The sequence below is a fragment of the Zosterops lateralis genome (genome assembly GCF_965231275.1).
Source record: "Zosterops lateralis genome assembly, chromosome: 3".
Lineage (NCBI taxonomy): Eukaryota > Metazoa > Chordata > Aves > Passeriformes > Zosteropidae > Zosterops > Zosterops lateralis.
Window position 1 is genome coordinate 18,368,229 of NC_139764.1, and position 24,319 is coordinate 18,392,547.

General features: G+C 34.9%; 1 protein-coding gene across 1 annotated transcript in view; it reads right to left on the reverse strand.

Moving 5' to 3' along the window:
• The window catches only part of USH2A (usherin), a gene marked incomplete at its 5' end in the record, with an annotated part of 372,289 nt that overhangs the window by 310,522 nt on the left and 37,448 nt on the right, over positions 1-24,319 (reverse strand). The window contains 6 exons of the mRNA XM_083856830.1: positions 1,247-1,888; positions 5,145-5,340; positions 14,891-15,021; positions 15,800-15,995; positions 21,565-21,658; positions 22,928-23,149. Of these exons, the coding sequence (XP_083712956.1) occupies positions 1,247-1,888; positions 5,145-5,340; positions 14,891-15,021; positions 15,800-15,995; positions 21,565-21,658; positions 22,928-23,149 (1,481 nt within the window). The remainder of the gene's footprint in view (positions 1-1,246; positions 1,889-5,144; positions 5,341-14,890; positions 15,022-15,799; positions 15,996-21,564; positions 21,659-22,927; positions 23,150-24,319) is intronic.

Consider the following 24,319-nt stretch of genomic DNA (forward strand, 5'->3'; position numbering starts at 1 on the left):
TTTACACAAGTACTGTTTTTAATTATTTCTCTTTTTACCAGGAACTATTGTGGGACTATTCCTCTGAGTGCCATGTAAGCTTTTCTACAAACCAGCCTGTTCACACTATCAATTAAACCTTTTTAAACCATTTAGTTCTGCATAAACCCTGGCCTTTCTTTTCCAAGGACAAGGGCGGTCACTGACTCGGGGAGCCTTGACATCACTCCTCTGCCGATCTCTGATTAAGTGGCTGCTATAGAGGGTTAGCAGGTCAAATAGCACTGGAGGAGGAACTAAGAAAAACAGAATGCTGCCTTATTTATTAGTATATGTACCTAAAATAATTTAAATGAAAGCATTTTAAAAAATACTTAATGGAGGTTAAGCAGTTTTTTTAACCTCTGTTCAAATTATTGAATGGCATATTAAAACCAATGGAGCTATAATGTACCTTTTAATGTGACCTGCTACTTGAATAAATTGCATATGTATTTAATTTGAACCAAATCTATCTGCTTAATATTATGATGGAGGGTAGGTTAACGTTACCTATAGTTTCACTTTATCCACCTACTTTTTGAAACAAAAACATTGAAATATACTACAGAGCTTCCTACTTACTATAAACTTTTAATCTCAGTTTACAAATACGGCACTAAATATTGAACAAATATGTAGCAAACTGCAAATATCGCCTACTTGTAGGGCCAATCTGTAAGCAGTCCTTGTGCAAGCCAGCACAACCCAAACACAGCAAGGCAGGTGAACACTTTCTAAGTGTTATGTTTGCCAGCCCCATCAAAGTTTAAGCAACCATCTCTGTGCCTCCTGCCATGCTCAGCTTTATGCATGAAGTGTCCTTCCTGAAGAGCATGACTCTGCCTTCCAAATCCACATTTTTCATTATGAGGATAGCTGCTGTTCATTAGATCATGCCAATTTACCTCTTTTTCACAGATTGGGACATGATAATTTGTATATTTTCTTGATATATAGAAGTAGCCTAACCTTATTTTGGACATGTTGAAACTGCAGTAATAATACAAATTATACAACATCTGGAAATAGAATAAATATTTGAGAGTGATTAGGAAAATAATGCTTTCTTCTCAGTCACACAATTAGGAAGAAATGGAAAAATAATTATAACATACGTCAGAGACATGTCAGACATGACGCTAAACACATATTAAAAACTGTAGGAAATTATAACAAACAAAGTAAAACTTACTACATCAAATCGATTGCCTTCCAATTTCCTTACCTGGTTTACACTCATCACACCTTCTCCCCTGGCGCTGAGGCAGACAGACACACTGCCCAGAAACATGGTCACAAACTGTCCCTGCCAACGTGCCCAGAGCGTCACAGTCGCAGGGCTGGCAGCCGCGGGCGTTGCTCACGCTGAGGTTGTATGTCTGCAGCAGGCACTGACTGCACCGAAGGCCAGTCACACCAGCTTTGCAAAGACATTGTCCTGTCGATTTGTCACAAAGCAGAGAGCCATTTACTGTCCCTGCCTTCTCGCAGTTACATGGCAGACAAAGGAAGGAGTGACCTTTCTGCACCCTGTGGTACCCATCCAGGCACTGGTCGCAGCGCCTTCCCCCGATATTTGGTTTACACGCACATTGCCCCGTCCTCGCATCGCACACGGTTCCTGAAATCGACCCTGCAGCATCACATTCACAAGGCTTACAACCAGTTACATCCAGCCCATAAAAGTTGTCCATGCAGGTGTCGCAGAGAAGCCCTTTCACTCGTTCTTTACAATTGCACTGCCCGGAGAGAGGGTTGCAGAATTGGCTCACTGAGCCGTGGCTGTTGCACCAACAAGGCTCACATCCATCTTCATTAGAATATCTGAGAGCTTTAAATCCAAAATTGCAGCTATCACACCTCAGACCTGGAAAGAGAAAAGGAATTAATTAAAAAACCAACGCAAATCTTAAAAGCTATTAATTTCATTTTTTAAAAGGGTAAGTATCCTACACACAAAATTTTTAAAAAGCAAGGGAGAACTGATATTCTTCACCAGCATAATTAACAGGAGTGACAAGGCTGCACTATTCAATTGAATAACTGTGGCATTCCAAAAATCTGTTTACTTTTCCAATTTGTTTCAGAAGCACTGCATTTCTGCTGGCCTCTCAACACAATTTAAGATACTACTGCAAGAGATTCTCTGCAACATTTCTAAGACAAAGCAGAATTAATCTCTTTGTCCCCCAGAACAGCACCTGTTGCACAATCAATGCCTATGTGAACTCTTCACCCTATATTGTAGAAATGCAATACACAGAGAATTGCACTGGGCTCACAATCTGTTCTGAAAATAGGTTTATATATTGTATTAAAAACATTAAATATACACTAGGACAGCGCAAGTTAGACTAACTATAACAAATTATTTGCTTAACACCATACTTCAGTTTTATCATTGATTGCATTTATGTTAGTCTTTATTGTTAGCCCTTACTGAAATCAGAAAATGTTTTCCATAATCCAAAATGAAATATTTTTATCTAAACGTATGATTTAGTTAACTCCTGCAGTACATTAAAATATAAACTGTTTTCTTCATGCTTCATCCTGTAGTTTATTAGCTTTGTTTTCAAAGTCAATGCTTGCTTTATCCCTGCCCCAAGGGATGGCATTTATATGTTAGTTTATAAAATGTACATTACAAGAAAGCAAACTAGATTATTATACGAAAAATGCAAATTCAGTTATGTATTTTTCCCTTGCAGTGGGAAAATCCTTCACTATGAAGCTAGGACTTAATTGTTTCATATAGCAAAATATAAATACAATCTTCTATCAAAATATTTTCATAATTTAAAAAAAAATACAAAACCATACAAAAATACATCTAGCAACTTATGTGTAGAAAAATAAAATTAAAAATGGTAGGGAATACATTATATATATGGATAAAAACTCAAAAACTCCAACATGAAGGCGAGTTCCTTTAACAGTGATGAATGACTCACCTAAGGCATATCATTTAATTTCAATAAGGAAAATAAAAAAGGACCACTATTGCTGCAAATTTTAAAAATAACTGTATTGTTAACAAGAATTATGACTCATTTTGAACTATTAAAATTGGTCTACATGGATTCATATCATATCAGTTTTAAAAATATGCGCAGTGCTTATTTGAATATGCCATACATATTCCTGACAGGTAATCTATTCCTAACGATACTGAGGAAGGCCTACAGGGCATCACATTCAATGTTAACAAGTACAGGGGAGTTAGCACGCTTGGCATTTAATTCACATTCTTCTACCTTTTTATTCTAGATGAATGACCTACTTTAATAAAATTATTGGTGCTAATGTATTTTACTGGTGATAGAATCATTAGTAAGATTTAACAGTTGTGTTAACTCTAACAGTTCATGTTTCATAACATTGCAGTCCATAGTTGCATTTCTCTGTTACTGTGTTTGTTTAAATAGATAAAATGGCAACAGACAGATTGCTCTAAAAACCAATTTAGAAATCCAAAGAGGAAAGTTCCCTGGTAAAGTTTGCTGCACATGTTTCAATATACAGAAGCTTATTTACAATTGCTTTGGAAAACAAAAAAGAGAATCTAGTCTGGAAAGAATTAGGTCTTTATCCTGCAAACAAACACTTGCATAACTACTGCTCCCCCCATCATAGCTACAGATAAGTACAGAAAGCAGAGATCCACTTTTTCTTTTTTTAAAACAAATATTTCAGTGAAAATAAAAACAATTTTTAATGTTTTCATCAAGGGGAGAAAATGTAATATGCAGATAACCAAAAACGTGGGAACCAGACTGTGCATTTCTTGTCTGCCAAACTGCCACCAAATTAAGAAGTGTTTTCACAGGTCCAAACGTCAAATGTGAGCAAAGAATATATAATTAAGAATGCTCTGAAGTCCTTTTTCTTGAAGGTAGAGAAAGGGTTTAAGATGCAAAGAGGTTTTCTACTCTTAGCATCCTTTTCATTGTACAAAAAATACAGCATTCCACAGGAAAAAGAACTGAAACTGTTCAGGCTTCAAACTGTTTGGAGCTATTTTCATTATTTGTTGTTATTCTGCATTTTCTTCTATTTTCCAAAAGCAACAAAGACAACATTACAAATGCAACAATATTCACAACTGAAAGTGTATATAATATCAAATATATTAACATGTACTTGAACATTATTAATGCAACCCAGAACCTGGTTAGGGTGAAGAATAAAATAGATTACTAATTCTGTTAATAACAAAGCAGAAGAGGAATTTTTCTTTTTGAGACATATGTATAGTCTGAGACATGTACAGTTACCATGCAAGGCTCACTTTATCAGGAAATTCTCCTTGCATAATATTCCCATACATCAACATTTCAAAGTGTATTATATATACTGTGTATTTTGGGCACTTGATAAATTTTGTCCTTATGTGGCTGTGGCTCCCCTCAAATATGCTGGAAGTAATAAATTGCTATAATCAAATCTAATTTCTGAAAAATACCTGTGGGAGTAACAAACAAAAAAGCACGTCTTGTAAAAAAAATGATAAATAACACAGAAGGTAGCAGTTTATTATAATCAGCTTGGCATTGAATTACAAAATTAAAATTATGTGGCCCTTGATAACTAACCCTAGCTATGTACATGATCTGTGGAATTATGTTGACTTACTTTGCATTTCATAGGAACAGTTCAAAGAAATATAATAGAAAAAAATTGATAGATTTATCACAAAGGACCCTGTAGCACAGAATATTTGGAGAAAAAAATCCATTTATTTTGGTCTATTAAGAAAACTAGCATGGAAACGATTTGCTTAGAACTCATTAAGTACAAAACACGTTGAAAAAGTGCTAATTTCCTACAAGAAACATCTACACAGTAAGCAAATTACATTATTTCTGTGACTTATTAGTATGGAGCTATGTAAGCTAACGTAGCTATGCCATAAGGAAACTTCTAAAGGGTTGATTAAACTAAGCTTCAAGCTGCAGTTTGATAGAATTATTAAATTAATAATTTTTCAACAGTTAATTTCATTCATTTTTGCAATCTGCCTTCAGCAAAGAAGCTTTCTTTACCTTTCATTTAGAAACCAAGTGTGTTTTATTTCCAGAGAAAACAAGAAAAACGGCTCTGAACTCTTGCATTACACATACCAATAACATTTGCTTTGCACTTGCACTGTCCTGAATTTTGGTGACAGGTAATATCTCCATTGACTGTCCCAGAGGTATTACAGTTACAGGGACTGCAGCCATCAGGGTTTGACTGTTGCAGATTGTAGAATCCTTCCTGGCACTGATTGCATTGTCTGCCAGACACATGTCTCTTACAATTACACTGGCCTCCAATCTAGAAAGATACAAAATATTATAGAATGATGAACATATCTATTTTTAGATGATACATTCATTAGCAACAAGAATGAGAGTACGAGTTGGGGAGGAGAAAATTTTAAATGGAACAGAAAAAAAAAATAAGTTTGTGAGCATTTTCTTTAATTTGTTGAGAGAGAAGAAAAAAGAGAAATGTTGAACAGAGTGTAACTATTCAACTTTTAAACAGAGTTTAAAAGTCCTGTTCTTTCAAGACAGAAGGGAAAAAGAAGTGAGTAAACAATGTGGCCATATTTGCCATCTGGACAGAGAACCTGCAAAGAATATTTACAAAATTCCATTGTAGATATGATGACTTTATTGTATTAAAATGAATACTTTTTTGAATCACAGTTACCATAAAGAATGATCATCTCCAAACATCAAGTTTTGCTTTTTTTGTTCTGCCCATATGTTTATTTATTTTAGTGAAAATGTTAGTTAAGTAATAATGAAGCAAAATTCTGATTACTTATCCAAGGTACATTTCCTCTCCCTTTAGTGAAGGATGTGATCCAACAGCTCAGCAACTGAAAACCTCTCCCTCTTTTCTTGGTTCAGTTGGGATCCAAACCATTCCACTTCAGTGAGGTACATAAAGGTCCTCACCCTCTCCCTAAACATGTTGCATTACTATTCAGAAGGAGCTGACACATCCTCTGTTATGTCTGGACCATAATTTGGAAGTATGAGTCTCACATCTTGTGCAAGATTAAAGGGATCCTGAAAAGCTACCTCAGTTTCAGACCTCTGAAAGCCAGGGAAAAACCCAATCTCTATATTCATCACTTTCCAGTATGGTGGGGAAACCAACCACAGGGAAAGGGCAACAGCACAGGGATGGAGAAACAAATCCGTTAATGCACAGCAGAAAAACAATCCTAGGGAGTGAAAGCAACACAGAGATGTGAATTGGCATAAGGTTGGGGATTCATAATCAAGGAACAAAAACTAACTTTTCTAACTGAAGTGTTCTGGGAAATAAAGAAACTGTGTTATGACTAATTTTCTTTGGGTCAGCATATTTTTTGTGCAAATATTTACAAACATTAAAAAGTACAGCAATTCAAAACCAGTATTCATCTATGACATCAAGATGCTGATTAATTTGGTTCAGATTAACTACTGAACCAAAATTTCTCTTAACAGTTGCCTTTTTCATCTTTAATCCATGAGTGAAGCCAAGCTCAAACAACAGGAGAGAAAGCTAGTGGCAAGTTCTACTTAAATACTATCATCACACCCTCAAATCTAAAATGAAGCTCTAAGCTTTATTAATACAAAAAAGAGTATTTCAACATCTAATAGTAAATTCTCAGTGCAGGAAATATCGAAAAAAAGTTAGAGAAGCATATACTCCTACCCTTTCCTCATAAAAGGGTTCTGTAGTCCATAAAATCTCTTTAATATGACTTCTTGATACAGATATTACTGATATGTATCAGCCTTATTTTTCAGGAAGATGTATATATTAAAAAGGCAGGACAACAGCAAGTACGAGAAGAGTTAAAAGACCACAATAGCAGAAAACACAGCAACAAGGATTTTCAAGTTAATTCCCTTTTAGACTGGATTTGATCTAGATATTTAGTGTATTATAAGAGACCCAGTCATGCATCACAGCCATTCATCAGAGAACTCACATGTGAAAAGCAACCCTGAGTTTAATCCTAAATGAAGAAAAATACCCAGTTTAATGCATAGCTGGAAAAGAAACATTTTGTGCCAGTGATCACAGCACACACAGGTTACACAATAGCACTCAATTCATACCCAAAAAAACTCTGAAGTAACTTCAAAACTTACCACAGGAAGGAAAGCATTACATACAAAATGTAATCTTCAATAAGTGAAAGATCAAAATAGCATAGCTAAATAAGAGAGGATAACCAACACCAAGTTTTAAAACTAGAATAAGGCAACACAAAAATGAGCAGCATGCCTAAACAAGCAACTTGCTTAAAGAATGAAGGAAAAAAAAATTGAATGTCGGAAACAAAGGAAGACTACTAGAGAATCAGGGCAATAAATAATTAAGTGGTGTGATTAGCAGATTCAGAAGGACATCAGAACTAAAAGAGAAGTGCAGCATCGGTAACAGGCTATTCAGAAGGGATGTGGAATCTCTGTTTCCAGAGGTATTAAGATTTATCCAGACAAAATCATGACTGACTGGATACAGTCATGACAATTCTACTTTGAGGAGAGGAGATGACCAACTAATGCTTTTATGATTATGTGTAGCATTTAGGAAAGAGAACCACAACAGAGATCACAAAGGAAGTCTTCCACAGCTCTTCAGTATGGAAAAGGTACTACCTCTTTCTATATCAGGAATGATTTTTAAGACATATTTAAAACAAAAGAAGTCAGAAGAAAAATATTTTAGCAAAATCTCATCTGTTGAAAAGTGACTACGCATGAGACTAAAGTTCTAGATGAAACAAAGTATAACATTACTGAAATACTTGGTAATTGCTTAAATCAACACCAGTAAAAGAGGAATAAAATTACATCAATCTCCTTAAAAGGCTGTAACAAAGTTTCTGAGATCTACATTCCAATAGGCTTTTTTTGTATTATTATTATCCTACATTCTATTAGAAATTAAAATGACATCTTGGAAAAGATTGGTACTTTTTTCCCCAAAGGAAAATCATGCTACATGATACTACTGCATTTCTTTAAGTCAGCAGCATCTTAATATATGACATACACGGAACCAAATGGATGATCAAAAAGTCAAATTAATTTCCACATCAATAAGTACAAACTTAATGCCTGGGGAAAACCAACACTGACTATAGGTAGACAGTGATACGTCCAAATTTAGCTATTACCACTCAAGAAAGAAGCTGTTAAAGCTGCTCCATTTCCCCTAAAAATGATTTGGAAGCTCTGAAGCAGTTAAAAAGGCAATAGGAATACTGTGATTATCAAGAAAAGAACTGAAAATTACACAGGAAATCTCATTCTGTCATAAAAATCTGTTTTGTATCAACATTTTACATAATTTCTGTATCTGGTTACCTCTCTAAAATAGAAGAGGTCACAGAGTGAGTAGAATAAGCAAAGATGCAAATGAAAAGAGACTAAAGACTTTACAGTTTGGAAATAAAGGACCAAAATGAAGGGAATATGTGGCTACAAAATCATATCTCACAGAATGAATATCTCAAGTTATAAGATAGAAGATCCAGAAAATTCTAAGAAAGTAAATGTAAATGAATTAATTGCTTTAAAAAATCTAGTTAGATTAATTACATATGTGGACACCACACATGTGGCTACTCAGATGAAAATCCTGAGTTTAGCTTAGTTTAGGTAGCCCTAAACCCCTGAATAGTTGAAATCTCAAAAAGCACATCATGGCAGGATCATGCTTCTGGTAATCAGAGAAGATACTGGGCTAGATTCGTCTCATTTCATGCAGCAGAGCTGTTCTGCTCCTGAATACCTGGAAACCCATAGCTAATTGTGAGCAAAGGGTGAGTATTTCCAGATGCCACAAATGAAACATGTAGATTACTAAGTGCTAAAAGAAGCAAAGAATTCCAAGATCCTCAGCATAATTTTGTGTCAACCTATTACAGGAAGTAGTAATTTTCATCACATACACTTGCAGAAAATGTACATCCCCAAACTTTATCAAAACATAGTAAAAAACAAAATTATGCTTGAAGAATAAATATAACTCTTCAAATAAGGGAGAAATGTCTGGCCAAATAAAAAATTTAAATTTTATTCAGGAACCAGCCAACAAAAACATTTACAGATCTCCCTGTCAAATGAATATTTGGGCTTAATCTAGGGAGATTTTGATTTAAAAATGAGAAATAGAGAAAAACAGGATCTTTAATTCCTCTGTACAGACAGAGGAGCACCAAAATAATCCGTGAAATGCTTGGCACTGAACACTGTTTCAAAGAAACTGAACAAGCTGATAAATGTGTATAATGCTGCAGAAATAGGTGTACCACAGGTTATAACATGGAAATCTACATCCAAATGGGGAGAACAAACCATTTCAATAACTACATAAAAATCCAAGTGAATTATGAAGAAAAGAGGCTATTTTTATTGTTATTTCTGTAAATGTGGCTTACTGTGGAAACTATGGTATCATTGAAAATATTGGTAGCAATGAATATCTGAAGGTTTTGTTAACCAGAATTTCACCAGTTGCTCACTGGAGATATTACTGAAACCTCCCCCCTTCCCTGATTCAAACATTGTCTCCCATTTAAAGAAAAATATTTCTATTTCCTATAACCAGTGCTGGTTATAGAAGAGCAAAAAGCAATCGGTGCTCCCGTTACTTATGCCTGAGAAGCCTGATTCTGATCCAAACAGTCAGCAGACACAAATAGCCTGTGTATTAAGATGACCAACTTGGTACAAAATCATTGATGGAAAATATCTGTCTGGATTGTTCACTCTGAAAATGAACCTGGCCAAGCATTACTATCAAGTGGTGGTGTGTCTTGGGACCTCATAATTACAATTTTTATTTGATACAGAAAATGACTGATGCTGAGTTCACATGTATCCCTTGTGTCATTTATAATTTACCTACAAAATACACATTATTCCTATATCCTTGAGTGTAAACCGTTACAAAAGGTATGACAGCAATCTTGTCCTACATAAACCACAGCTACAGACTTGTCCTTAATCAGGAATCCAACTACTTAATATTTCTGAATTTTAGGTGTACTGAGGAGTTCACCTGCTTTAGACTCTTGTGATACCACCCATTAACTGGGGGACACTTTACACATTACATCTAGAATGACAAATTCAAAGTGAAGCCTATTCAGCAACCCTTCCAATGTCCTGTTACTAGACTGATACAAGACTTAAAAAGAGATTTAAGCACCCAGAACAAAGGGTGACATGTTCCAAAGAATTGCTGTAATTGTTCATTAGAGTACTGCAAACTGTTTAGCCATAGCACTCACCTAGTAGATATTCAATATGTACGTATTATAGTATCAGGAATATAACTTCTGACTACTTAAACTCTTGTTGGCCATACATATTCTTATATTATAAAAAGCAATTTGCTGAAAAAATCATTTGCCTAAGCCTTTCTGAAAGTTAAAATCAACTCCTTCCCCTTGGATATGCTTGTAATTTCAAATTGCTGTTCTTTGGCATCTGTAATAGAAGCAACATAGTGTCAAAAACATAATCAGAAAGTCTCTCCAATTCTGGACTATAAATGCGACACGAGGATGGATCTTAATAAAATAAATAAAGCTGATGCTTGAAGTTTCTTTTTCCAAAGTTAATTTCTCAATTTGAAGCCCAAAACACCTGACAAAAATAAGATTTTATAATTGGCCAAGTCATTACTAATTTCAATTACTTACTCTGTACCACAGCAGAAGCACCTTCCTTAACCCACTGAAAGTTTAGGGTATTGCAAGACTCAGGGGTATATTTAGGTCTGGCATGAAATTCTTTCTGTTCATCCTGCCATCACCAATTTTGTAATTGACTGGTACCAGTCTCAACATTCTGACTTTCTGATATAAATGCTAATCATATATTTCTTGCTATCTTCTTACTTGATGCAAATCTGGAAAGGACTCCAGCATCTAGTTGTCTGCAGTCTCAGGAAGGGGGGAGCAATGGGGTTGAGGACTTTTATTTTCTTTTCCTTTTCTCCAGTTTAGGAAATGAGAATGGTACAGTGTGCTGGCTCACACACATAGGTTAATGGTCTGACACCAAATACCTGAGAGTATTTTCAGGATGTCAGCTTTGGGAACTGAAAATTGAATAAGCAGCAATAATGAAGTTCCTTTGCGCTCCCCTGATATCTCTTCTTATCATCACGTATGATGACTTTCAAAAGTCAGTAGCTTTCTACTACTTCTGTTCAAAACATAAAATGAGGCATTTACTCTCTGCCCACAACACACCAAGGGGTGGGAGGGGACCAAATCCGGCTAATAAACTCTCACAGAAAAACAGCATTTCCACGTTAAAAAATCCATCCAAAATAAAGTCATAGGATTACTACTGAACATTAAAAAGCTCATTTTCTCTCATTTTAGCAGTAAGGTTAAAGGCCTCCCATTAAGGAAAACCCAGGGTTCAGAATACACAGTGTTTGATAACTTTTTATGGATTCCACTATACACAATATTTTTCATTGCTATATTTGCATCACTTACATTCCTTATTCTCTTTGGTATATCTGTTGACTCAAATCCCCTTAATTAACTGCTTTAACCTATGTTCTTTCCCTTGCAACACATATTCCATTTATTTATTTATTGTCAATCACAATAAACGGGTTGAAATCTCTGTAGATGGATAAATGAAAATGGGAAAGCTCATTCTAATTTTAGATAAAAGAATTAACTCAGAAGTGGAAATAGAAATACAATTTTCATTTTGTGCATATATATATTTAATTTTTTAAACACAGTATCTAGGGAGTGTGCAGAAAGGTGAAATCTGAAGTCTGTTCAGATAGTTACCCAGTAGCACTGGAATCCACTTTCATGTGATTCTTCAGAGAAAACAGTAACTAACATTTTGTTCATTTTCTTGCCTTAGAGTTTTCTGGTAGGATGAGACAATACAGCTGCCACCTTGACAGAAGAAAATTAAGTCTTTGCAACTCTGAGCATCTTCTGCAGTAAAATACAGCTTCCTCACAACAAGTATATGATACATATTTATTTGGCTGTTAAGGGTAAATTTTTTAAAATCAGCAAAAGCTGAGTAAAAGAAGGTAACGAAATGCACTGAGACTAGAATGTTACTTCCAAAGACTAGGTAAAGGCAACAGCAGCACTTTCAGGTTTGCCTAAAAACAAATGCCCAGGAAAAGAGTGTTTTTTCCCCCAGCATTATATATGACTTACAATAACAGAATCACAAAAGGACTACAAACTGCCATGCCTAATAGAATATGTAAGCATTTGTAGAGTAGTCTGAGTAAAAAGCAGTACAGGAAAATGAGTGAAGCACTTTGGTATGAGGGCCAGAAAACATTAATCTCCAATGAGAGCAAGAATGATCACATCAGCAGTATTCTGGTAGAACTTTCTCATGTGTGAATGGTTAGGGAGAAAGGAGGAAGGCAGACAATTCTTCTTTCACTCTCCTAAGATTCAAGTGCCCCTAACAGTTCATCTGGACTTTCTGATTGTTTAAAATATTTCATGACAAATGCTAACAAAGACAATGCAACCACCTTTTCTACAATGACTAAACAACAATAACCAGCATAGAAGTGGACAAATTTTATCAGGCTGCAGCAATTCTCGCTTGTACTCACCAGTCTCAAAGGAAAACCTCACTCTGCAAAAATACCTAACAAATTGCTTGTGGATGCACTACTACACCACTCTTCTAAAATTCCACCTCTTACTGGAAGCCATAAAGTCACAATTTTGAAGTTTTATTATGTTAGTTTGCACTTTAAAATGCAAAAGAAGTTTCACACTGATCTGTAAGTGCACAAGATCTTCAGATGTATGAGAAGTGAGAAATGCTGCAGGAAGAAATTCTCCATACCTACATGCATTTCTCACCAAGGGTAGAGTGCAATAGGTAACAGAAGCATAAAGTTTTCATGATTAGTCCAAAGAACTGAGATGGGAGCAACTATGTCGCAGTCAGCTCTTCTACACATCTTGCAAACTATCAGCATGAATAATACTTCATTTGATGAGTGAACATTCTTTCTATGTGATTCAATAGATTAGATTGTTTTGTAATTCAACAGATTCATTTTAGAACTCTGTACCTCTTGGAACTTAGTGACTAAAGCGGCACTTTGCAAAAAGAAAAAAATGTTGATGATCTGAAGAAAGTGATGAGTTATGCACTAAAGTATGTTCTGCCCCATTTTTGGCAAATTTCCTTGAAAATTATCAATGTGATGTGGCAATTAATTTTCATGAGTAGGGTCCTTATTCCTTATGATTCCATCTTCCACAGGTCAAATTTGGAAACACTTCCTCCAATGATGCCTTCCTATTTCATGTAATTCATTTCAGCCTTTAGTCCCCAGCCTTATTAATCTATTCTTTAATACCTCTCAATCATTTCTCCCTGCTCTGCTTCTACTGCAGCAGCAATTGATGCTTTATTGAGCAATACAGTCTCCCCCATTCTTCCCATTTTATCTCCCCCTTCATACTTTTATAGTCAGACATCATCAACATTCTTGCACATTTAAGTACAAAGCACTGATCTCTGTAAACTGCTGTTCCTTTGATTATTAATCACAGTTAAAGCTGATTTAGGTTAACATTTCACCACAAACCCTGGATACATAAATTAACATTTGCTTTCATTCCTCCTATGTCTTGAAAAATAGTCCTAACATGATACCAGTGTTTTGCAAGCTTTTTTTTTTTTTTTTTTTTCCCCACTTCTGTGTTACTGGTAGCATGTGTTACTTCAGAAGACTGAAAATCATAAAATAATTTCTCTTAGTAATACAGAATATTTTTTTAAAATATTCTAAAAAACCCATATTTTGCTACATTTGCACGTCACACAGGATATGTGCACGAGTCCTGTGAGGTGCACTGAGTCCAACTGGATACGTTATCTGTACCTCTGAGATGGTAACTGAGGATGAAAATACAATAAGATCCACAAGAGTTCACTGTTAAATAAAATTCAATGACAAGAGACATATGATGAAAAAAGCCAGAGATTTCTTTATGAATAGAAGTGCCGAAAAAAGAAGAGATAGTAAAAGTGGCAACAAGTTGAAGAAGTTCTATCACATTAACCTGCAGAATAATTTCTACCTTTAAAATAATTTTCAAAACAATTATTTCTTCCTTATTCCTAACAAAATTTAGATTTTGGCAACGGATAGGACACATGTGAATAGAACACAAACCACAATATATCTTTATATGTTCAAGATTTTAATCACTTTTCCTGTTTTTTTTTCTAACATGCATGTTCTAAATGTTACAGATAGATTTATTATTGGACTAGACAGCTTGCATGACAATGAGGTCTATTGGCTTTAAAAGCATAGCTGATGGTGCTCTCTTTTCAGCATCACTTTGTGGATTTCTTTTCTTTTTAATGGACTTTATAAATTAAAAGGGAGATCAATCCTTGTCTTATTATAGGGAAAAGTAGCTTAATTTTAGTTCAATTTCGGGCTTAGCTTATTGCCTGAATTTTCAAAACCTTTTAGTAACTTTAAAACAGTACCAAGGCCTTCAGAAACACTCCAAACCTAGATGTTTTAACATTACTGAGTGCAGAGGTAGCATCCCAAAACTATTCATACAGCTTCTTTTATGTCTGTTGCTGATCTAGAGGAGTAACTCTTCAGCAGTACATCTCAAATTCCTCTGTTTTCTCAGCTTTCAGATGTCTGATGTAAGTCAATTATCATTTTGAAAAGGCTAAACTTAGCATTTTTTTTATAGACTAGTTACCATTTGAATACACTTTGTAAAATCTTATGGCTGTCTACCCAGCTGATTGAAACATTTTCTCCCTTTTCCTCCATTGAGTCTACTTACATTATCACACAGGAGGCTCTTATTTTTGGTGCCTGTTGCATTACAGTTGCAGGGTTTGCAAACATCAATGGCTGAAAGATCTGCACCTGCTTGTCTGTAATGGAAATCCTTGCACAGCTCACAGTTCCTTCCTGCATGAAAGAAAGGTTATGCATTATGGCTTCCAATTCATTAAAATTAGCTGTATAATTCAAAATTAAAGACTATTCCTTTGAGAGAATTCTATAATTTTCAGGACGTCCATTTTAATGCACCTTTCATCTCTACCTGCCAATTTAGTGATCCAGAGCATATGAAACAATGAACCTGTTACAAACTATGTTTTACTCCATTAAACTTCCATCTGTTATATAATACCACACTTATATAAAAGCTGTGCCATGCAAATGTCTATACATTTTTTTTTTGAAAAACTGAACCTGAAACTTTTCTTTTTTATCTTTACTAGATAAAGCCAAGAAAACTGAAACAGAAGAGAATTTTTTAAGAAGTATTCAAATTTACTACCTACATTGAAAGAGATTTATTTAGTAAGCAAGAAACTGACATTAGAGCAAAATTTGACAACCGTTTTAGGTGTTGTCTGTTAAACTGGCCCAATAAGAATATATTTTGGATTTAAATGCTCTAGCACATGTAATGGGAATAGCCTTGAAACCATATATTTTAATTACTTATTTGTTTTGCATGAAAGTTTTTATACAAGATTTGGTTAAATTTTACAGTATTTCCCCATGACTTAAGAGTTGATACCACTGTTGTTACTGCAATATCCAAATAGTTTAAAAACACATATACATATATAAATTCTCATTGGACTGTCAGCCATTGAGCATTACTAGTTTCAGCTGACACAAGGCTTAGTCAAAAAAGAACTGTAAAACAAACAGTCCATTCTCTTTGACTTACCAGCTGTGTTGTGCTGACAGTTATCACACACTCCGCCACCACCTCGGTGGTGTTCCTGAGGAAAAGGATCCATTGCTAAGTCATAGTGGCAGCTTTCTGCATGGCCATAACACTGACATGGTTTGCAGTTATAGGCATGAACTTGGTCACCTGGACGAAAAGGCTTGTCATTGTACAATGGCAAACAGCGACCACACTGAAATAAAAGAAAATTCTGCTTCTTAGACATCAATGTTTCTTCACCTCACAAGTTTACTATTATAGTCCTTATGTTCATTTTTTTCTATGTGTTTTCCCCAATTTAAATGTTAATAATATTGGGCTTAGACCAGAAAGTGAGAAAACCCAAAGAGAAAAAACAAATCCAACATTTTAATTATTATTTTAATTATTATTTATTAATTATTTCAAGTCACTTTAAAAACAGAGTGAGACCAAGGAAGGTGGGTAGAACAAAATTTTAAGAATTTAGATACTCAACACCGGCTAATGTCCTAAGATCCCAATTTACTTAACGTTTAAAGATGCAAAATGGTGCTTGCTACATTTATGGCACATAAGATAGTCACCTAATCCATCCATTTGGATGCATTTTAAACAATGTCTGTTCTTGTAGTTTCTAACATTGTAGTAACAGTAGTTTGTGCAACTACCATTTGACCTTGTGAGTGAAACAAAATATATTGCAATCATAAGTTCTTTCATTCAGAAGGAATTTAAATGCTTCAAAATAAGTTACTTCTATTAAGTATTTGGGCAATTATTTTCTTTTTTGGTAACTTCCTTCTTAATCTTGAGAGCATGCTCATCTTTTTTCATGGTTGTTAATCCAAGCATCATTATAATTATTTGTTATTTTTTGGTATGCCTATATCACCTATACGCTGAAAACTAGGAAACTGTGTTGAAGTTTCTAAACTGTTTTACACACAGCTGGTGCTGGGAAAGCATCATCTGTGTGTAAAAAAATCTGAACTAAAACCCATTAGAGTCCAAGAATTGCAGACCAGTCCCAAATTAAACAAAAGCCACTTGGGAGAAAAAATTATATCACAAGAAATTATCTATTGAAATTTAGTTTTAATATACTAAATAAAAAGTAAGCAATAAGACAGCAATAACTGTACCTTTCTCTAATCTGTTAAAAATAAACCAAAAACACACAATATCACCACAGTGAGAGAAAAAAGGGAGTTTTCAGGATGAAAATTAGAAGGATTTCACTTGAGACCTCAAACTCTGGTCTTTGTTTATCAGAGCAACTGCTGCCTAATTGTGATTATCTCACTTTAAGGACAACACCTTGACCATAACCCATCACAAGTTACACAGCTCTAACTTATTCAATTCCCTCACTTACAGGTCTTCTCTCTCTCTGCATTGAGAAAAATCAGCATTACACAACATTACACAGCACCCAACAACATGAGACAAGAGGGTTCATTCAGGCATGGCACAACCTGGGAAAGCACAACAGAAAAACAAGCTACCAGCCAAGCTATCCAGCTCATGCAGCTCCCTCCTCCCAGCATGTCTATGGAAATATGTCCTCCTTGAAAGAAAACAGTGCAGGAATAGCTACCAACCTGCCAGCCCTGAGTTTCCATTTGTGCATGGCCAGCCACACAGCAGCTGAAAGCATTCATCATCTCATTTCAGATTTAATCTTGGATCAGTTACTTATGCACACCTGTGCTTGCACCTATTGTTAAATGACACACAAGCACGAAGGAGTATGAGAGAAAAAGATGGCATCTGATTACATAGCAAGGAGCCTCTTTGAAACATATCTTGTTCTGTGACTTTTAAAACTTTGACAAAACTTTTAAGAAATCATAGAATTACTAAGTTTGGAAAAGACCTTTTAGATCATCAAGTCCAACTATTAACCCAACACTGCCAGGTTCACCACTAAACCACATCCCTGAAAGCCACATCTACATATTTTCAAAGATTTCCAGGGACAGTGAGTGATTCCATCACTTTCCCTGAATAGCCTGTTCCAATCGTTGGCAACCCTTTCACTGGGAAAAAAAAAATCCTAATATCCAATCTAAACCGTTTCTAGCCCAATTTGAGATTATTTCCTCTTGTTCTATGACATGTTACCTGGGAGAAGAGATTGACTTCCCCCATCTACAACCTCCTTGGCAAAAAAGCAGTCATTCAGAAGTTGGCAATGAGTGTGAAACTTTTTTTCTTGCAGTTGTCACACCTGCCTGCAATAAAAACGGGCACTGGATCCCCAAGTCAGCCTGCTGTTTGTCACACCTTTATTAGGTTAAGAAATGCATCTAACTCCCCGACCTCCAGGGCTGAACTTCCATGTTTGGTAGTGCTATGATGGGCATGTTGTCAGGTCTTCATCCACCAAATCTTAACTCTGTATTTGACCAAAGTAGTTGAGAATTGCAAATCGAGAGATTTGGGGTTTGGATAGGTAAAACGGATAGGTACATTTCTAAAAAGCCCATGGCAAGGTCTAGCAGTAGATTTACAAAGGACATTTCTCTCTAAGTGTAACACCATGAAATAGGCAGATGTCCTTATTCTCAATTACATCTAGGCCCTCCAGAAAACATCTTAAATATATGTTTTTCCCTACAGCCAATAACAAACATGCCTCCTTGATAGATAGTATCTGAACTTCTCACCATCTGCATATTTCTGCAAGTGAGAACTCTTTTTTATTGAGTGTAATGTAGTTAATATTTACAGTTCCTCATGTACTATTTACGATTAACTCCAACATCTAACATGATATAGATTGGCCTTTAACTAAGGTTTATATAGATTCTTCTGTAGCAATATAAAAAGTCTTACGTATTCAATTTTTGATAAATCAACATATGCCATATCCAGATTTCAGACCTCAGATATTTAAAACCATTATGGAAAACTCTGAAGACCTGAAGCCTCTACTGCATCCAGTCAATCTCTCACTTCCATTCATATCTTCTCAAGTATTAATCAGAGTGGGTTTATATATTTAAAATTTTCTTTTCTATTATGATTTCTATAATTATTCCTGTATATTTTGCCATTACCTTTTGCTATTAAGTTCTGTACAACTGATTTAAAAGAGGCTCTGAGGCCACAATGTAAGGCTAATTTTGCTTGACTGTCTTGCTCTTTCATGGGCTGTTCCCAGCTCATCATGTGACAGCTTGGAAAGCTTTTGAGCATACTTTTACTCGAGTCTAAAAATTAATCTTTGCACACAAATGTTACCAAAATCTGGACTCCACTCTCTGTCCCTCGGTTTCCATTTGTAAAAGGCAGAGCTATCACCGAAAGTTGGACTCAAGGCATTTAGAAAACAATTTGTAAATGAAGAAGCTGAACATACTTTCCATAAGAGACAAGCTTTGTGAGGATAGATTTCTTTTTTTCCCCCATAATCTGGCCCCTCAATATCTGCAAATCATTCTCAAGCAATCCCTTCTTCCCATCATCTCAGATTTCATAGCAATATATTTCATCATCATTCTTCACCAAAATGGAACTCATGAAAAAAAAATTCCATTTGGCGTCATAGCATAGTGAGGCAAATACCTAAACTAAGATTTCTATTTTTAATAGTTACACGGATATTTCATTTCTGGTATTTCTTTGCTGCACAACAGCTAGCCAGATGTATATGCCAGATAAATTCAAGACAGAAATTTTAGCTGTATTAAGTATAAATCTGACAAGGACATATTCTGCCATATGTAAAAAGCTTTTCAAGGATCTCTGATTTCTTGTACAAAGTATTGAAAAAACCTACCCTAAAGCCAAAAACTTTCTTATAGCCCCTTAGCTGTGGTGACTTACTCACTGCTAGCACAGAACTGAAGTTAAAAAAAGACTGCAAGCTGATAGCGCTATTTCTTCTCAAAAATATTTTCTTTTTCTCTCTCAAAAAAGTTATATTTGGAAACTTGCTTCATCAAATGCTTACTTAAACCAAAAAAATATAAATAAATAAATTTACTTTTACAGTTCCTAATTCACTGGGGTGGGAGTCAAATAAACAGGTTTAAATCTATAAGACAGAGCTTTATCATTGTGAATGACAGTCAAAAATCAGGATGGATTTTGGTTTGCTTTTAAGGGTTAGCCTTACTGGAAAAAAAAAAATCTTTAAGCTGCTTGGACTCCATGTAAATCTTTAATAAAATTCAAAGTAGTGATATATTTCCAAATACTAATTCTATTTTATTGCTACTGATATTTTATTTCATATTTAATAGATACTGACACGGTTATTAAAGAACGAGAAAAATAATTAAACAACACCCTTATTGTACTCTGAATTAATACAGTTAATTCAAGCACTTCAATTATAGTTACAATGCATATATGCCAAATGAAAGATGTGACACTCAGTGGAGCAACCCATTAACATTGACAGGAAATATCTGATAAGGCAGATACATCATTAAAATGTATTTGGTTTGTTTTCACAAGGTAGCACAAGTCTTGCAAGAGTGCTTGGTGAACTTCCAGATCTTATTAAATATTTATAATTAATCCTTACAAAGTAACATTTCACAATGTGTGTTCTAATTAAAGGGACAGTGTCAGCTTGAATTTTTTTTCTAATTTGATCCATCTAAAAACTTGAAATTTCTGTTCAAGTCCCATTTAGACTGTAGATTCTACACTTCTGCTTAATAAGTGAGAAAACTTAGATCCCCTATGAAATTTTACAAAGACCTTTCACATAATCATGAGCACTGTATCAAATGCTCTGAGGTTATCTCTCCTCACTCTGTTCCAGCAAGCACAGACCAAACTTGGGGGGTTTTTTTTGATGTGTGATTAGTCTCCCCTTTGCTACTGCTGTTGCTATTCCACATAACCCCTTTCTTAATTTTTAGAAAGGCTATTTACAAAAGGCATAAATGTAGCAAAGAATACAACATGTACTCACATTGGAAATCTAATACTCAGTGAGATTGAGAGATTCATTTCTTTGATGTAGCTCATTCTTTCTTAACCTCAACTTCCTTTCCTTTTTTTTTTTTTTTTCTTTTGAGATAAATAATTAATCTAGGGAATCTTTTCTTTGAGCAAGTTTTTTTTTTACTCATACATCATGGTTCTGCTTTTGTTAAGTTGTATGTGAACAGCTTCCAAGAAATCCAAAGGCTGCATGAAATAAGTGAAAAGTGGTACCATTGAGCTCTCCTCTACATTATTTATCTAGATTTCCATGATTTAGAGTAATCAGCCCCATTTTGGTTCTTCCATGGCCAAGAATTTTAGAATCACAAATGAAAATAAAAATTTTTCATTCATGGTGCTTTGGATTGCATTATGGACTACTTGAACTGTTTTCTCTCAAAGTAAACTAAATTGGAAGTTGAACTCCAGGACTTTGCTTACTGCATTCCACCTATTGAATGAATCTGGAGTCCACAGGAGCAGAGTAAAACTACCATGGAGGAGTACCTTCACCCTACAGGACTCTTGCTAGTTGCTACAGCAGGCAGAGAATCTTTATTAGATGCTCACATTCTAATCTCAGGTTTACATCTAATGTTTGAATGTGGCATAATCTCTAACAATAAATCAAAATTTATGATGGGCTGTGGTGAAATAGCTTTTGGTGAGGGTGGTGAGTGGAATGCATCTATTTCCTTAATTGATACAAATCTGCTACAGAAAGTTTCCCTCTGAAAGATAGGCCTATGCTAACATATATATACACTTTCCCAGGACTGAAATTCCAGCATTGAGGCTGTTCATAGCCATAGACAGACAAAGGTGAGACTCACATTATCTCCTTCTGTATGGCTTTCCTTGACACATAGGCACCTGTATGGTTTCATAGCTGTGTCACAATCATCAGCATGGCCATGGCAATTACACCTGAAAGAACAACAGGTGGTGTCAAAAGCTAAAACATGAAAACACATCTGTGCAAAAATACCTTACGCAGTCACAAAGTCAATTTTGTGCATTACATAATCTGGTTCTTTATTAAGAAGAAATAAATGTCACCAAAGAGAATGTTCTTAGGTGCAGTAAACTACAAAATACTACTTCACTCAATATATTCTTAAGCATTGACAATTGTTTTTCAAGAAAATAAAAATCAGCATGTTGTAGAGCTACTCTTGCCTTCTATGATGTGCAATGAAAACTGTATTTCAGTATGTAACATTAACATATAAAATTTTATTAAATAAATTACAATTATCAATACTAAAACTTCCAGTGCAGCTCTAGTTTTTCAAGAAATCTTAACCACATTAGGAATAATTTTGAAGTTTAATCCATTTTATCTCCTTTAAAATGTCCATTTCATACTAAAATAAAATCTGTATAGAGTCTTAATTAATAGTCAATAACCATACAACTCTACCTGAAGAGTTGTTCTTCTGAGGGCATGGGACAGCTTTGAAAATTACAGCTGAAATTATTTTACTGTTACATCATCACCAAGATAAAGCAGCTTTATTAAATGCATTATCATACATCTAAATCAATAATCAAAACATATTAATAAGATAGAAAATTTTAAAGTAAGCATTACTTCTAACAGGGTGTTTTCTCTCAATATGAGAACTACTAAAATAATTTCAGGAATAATAATACTTACAAATCTGCACCATATGCTTCTCAGAAACTATTTCATTGCCAAATTTGCATATTATTTACAGGGCATAATTAGTCCTTTCACAAGACAGTACACTTATCATATACAATAAAGTTGTCAGTCACAGATAACACAACAGTTTTACTGACAGCTACCCAATTTTGAAAGGAAAACTGCAACTTAAACAAAGAATGAGCTCTGCATTGACTGTTAAAATTGCCATGTCTGAGAATCTATAGCTTGGAAGAGTTACTGAAATAAAGCACAAGCCATTGTTTCAGTCATAAGCCTTTCCTTAGAGACATTGGTAATTTCAAGGAAAGGATTGCTTTTGACAGATTTGTGTAATAAGTATAATTAATTGCAAAATAAAATGTGAGCAAACAGTTTTACAAAACAGTACACCAATCATTTCCAACTTGATATACTCCTTCAGACTAAATTTCTTTCTCAATCATACATGTAAAAGCAAAACAAGTTGATCAAATTTTAGACAGATTCTTATATGCTGGATCTGGGAAGAGTCATGTAACACTTACCTTCCACTGACTGTAACTTCATTGACTCCATAGTATCTATGCCTAAAATTTACCCAAGGTTCATTAGTGTGATACTGGCCACGGAGATGAATCCTCACTTGTGTAGCTTTTACAAATTCTTGAAGAGATGGAGTATTATAAAAATCATTGTAACCAGGTCGGTGATTTGGTTCTGGTGTAAGAACACTGAAAGTCAGATTACCACGAGAATATGGTGTAAAGCTGTTTAAATAGAGAGGAAAACAAATTAAACTCAAAATATTACATATTTTACAGATTCGAGCCCCTAACATATTGTTTCTGAGAGAGGATCTCAACTGTAAATGGTGGTTTTGTGCTTTCTGGGTAGAAGTTTTTATGTCAGTGGATTCCCAGTCACCAGAATTCAAGAAGGGGAAAAGAAATGTCTTCTATATGTCTGTTTTGCCTAAACTACCATGCTCTTCTTGAAACCCAAAGTTTCCAATTTAAAGTAAAGCCTTTAGCAGGCAAACTTCAAAATATGAATTAAATGTGACTTATAAAGTGTCATCTGCACACATTTTCAATAAGTTTAACACACTGTCCTTGAGAAACATGAACTAGGCTTGAGCCACATAAGGAAATCATTCAGATGACTAATACAACAATTAATAGATTTACATTGTTAGGAACATACCTGCTAAACAAATATAAAAACCATACAGAAACAATTGCTATAGTTTGAATTCCAGAGTCACGGGACCATATCATCTGCTCATCTGAGTGAGCAGAGTTAGAAACATATGCCACCTTCCAGCAAGTGAAGTACAAGATAATTTAATGAAAAGCAGTAAGATTGAGAGTAAAACTGCATATTTAAGCCCAGGAAGGGGAAGGACTGTCCTGAGAATTCAAGTAAAACTGAGTAAACAAGTAGATATAAACTGCACATTTCCACAGCTTGGTATGAATCATGTCATGTTGGTCTATGTACTAGGCAGAGTTTAGCCTCTGGAAGAGAAAAGAATGTCTGCTTATTTGCACACCTACATGGAATCATTAAAAATAGGTATGCCACATTATCACCTGGCACCTGACATGCAACATTCAAAAAATGTCACTTCAAAATGTGTCAGTTTTTTAAAGATGAGATTTCTAGTTAAGCTAGGTCTGCTGAGTCAAGCTCTTCTGTCTTCACAAAGGATGTTGTGCTCCTAATCCAGGTCAGTGCTTCCCAAAAATCTCAGTGGAATATATCTGTTTCTCTGGGTGATTATGTCTTCTCTTTCTCTCCACAGAAAACTAAATAAAGTATATTTCTTCCATGTCATATAGAACTGTAATGGAAATGTTTAGACAGATACAAATGACAGATAAACAACAGCATGTTGGTATGGAAGTATCAGAAGGAACAGCAGAAAGACTGTAAGG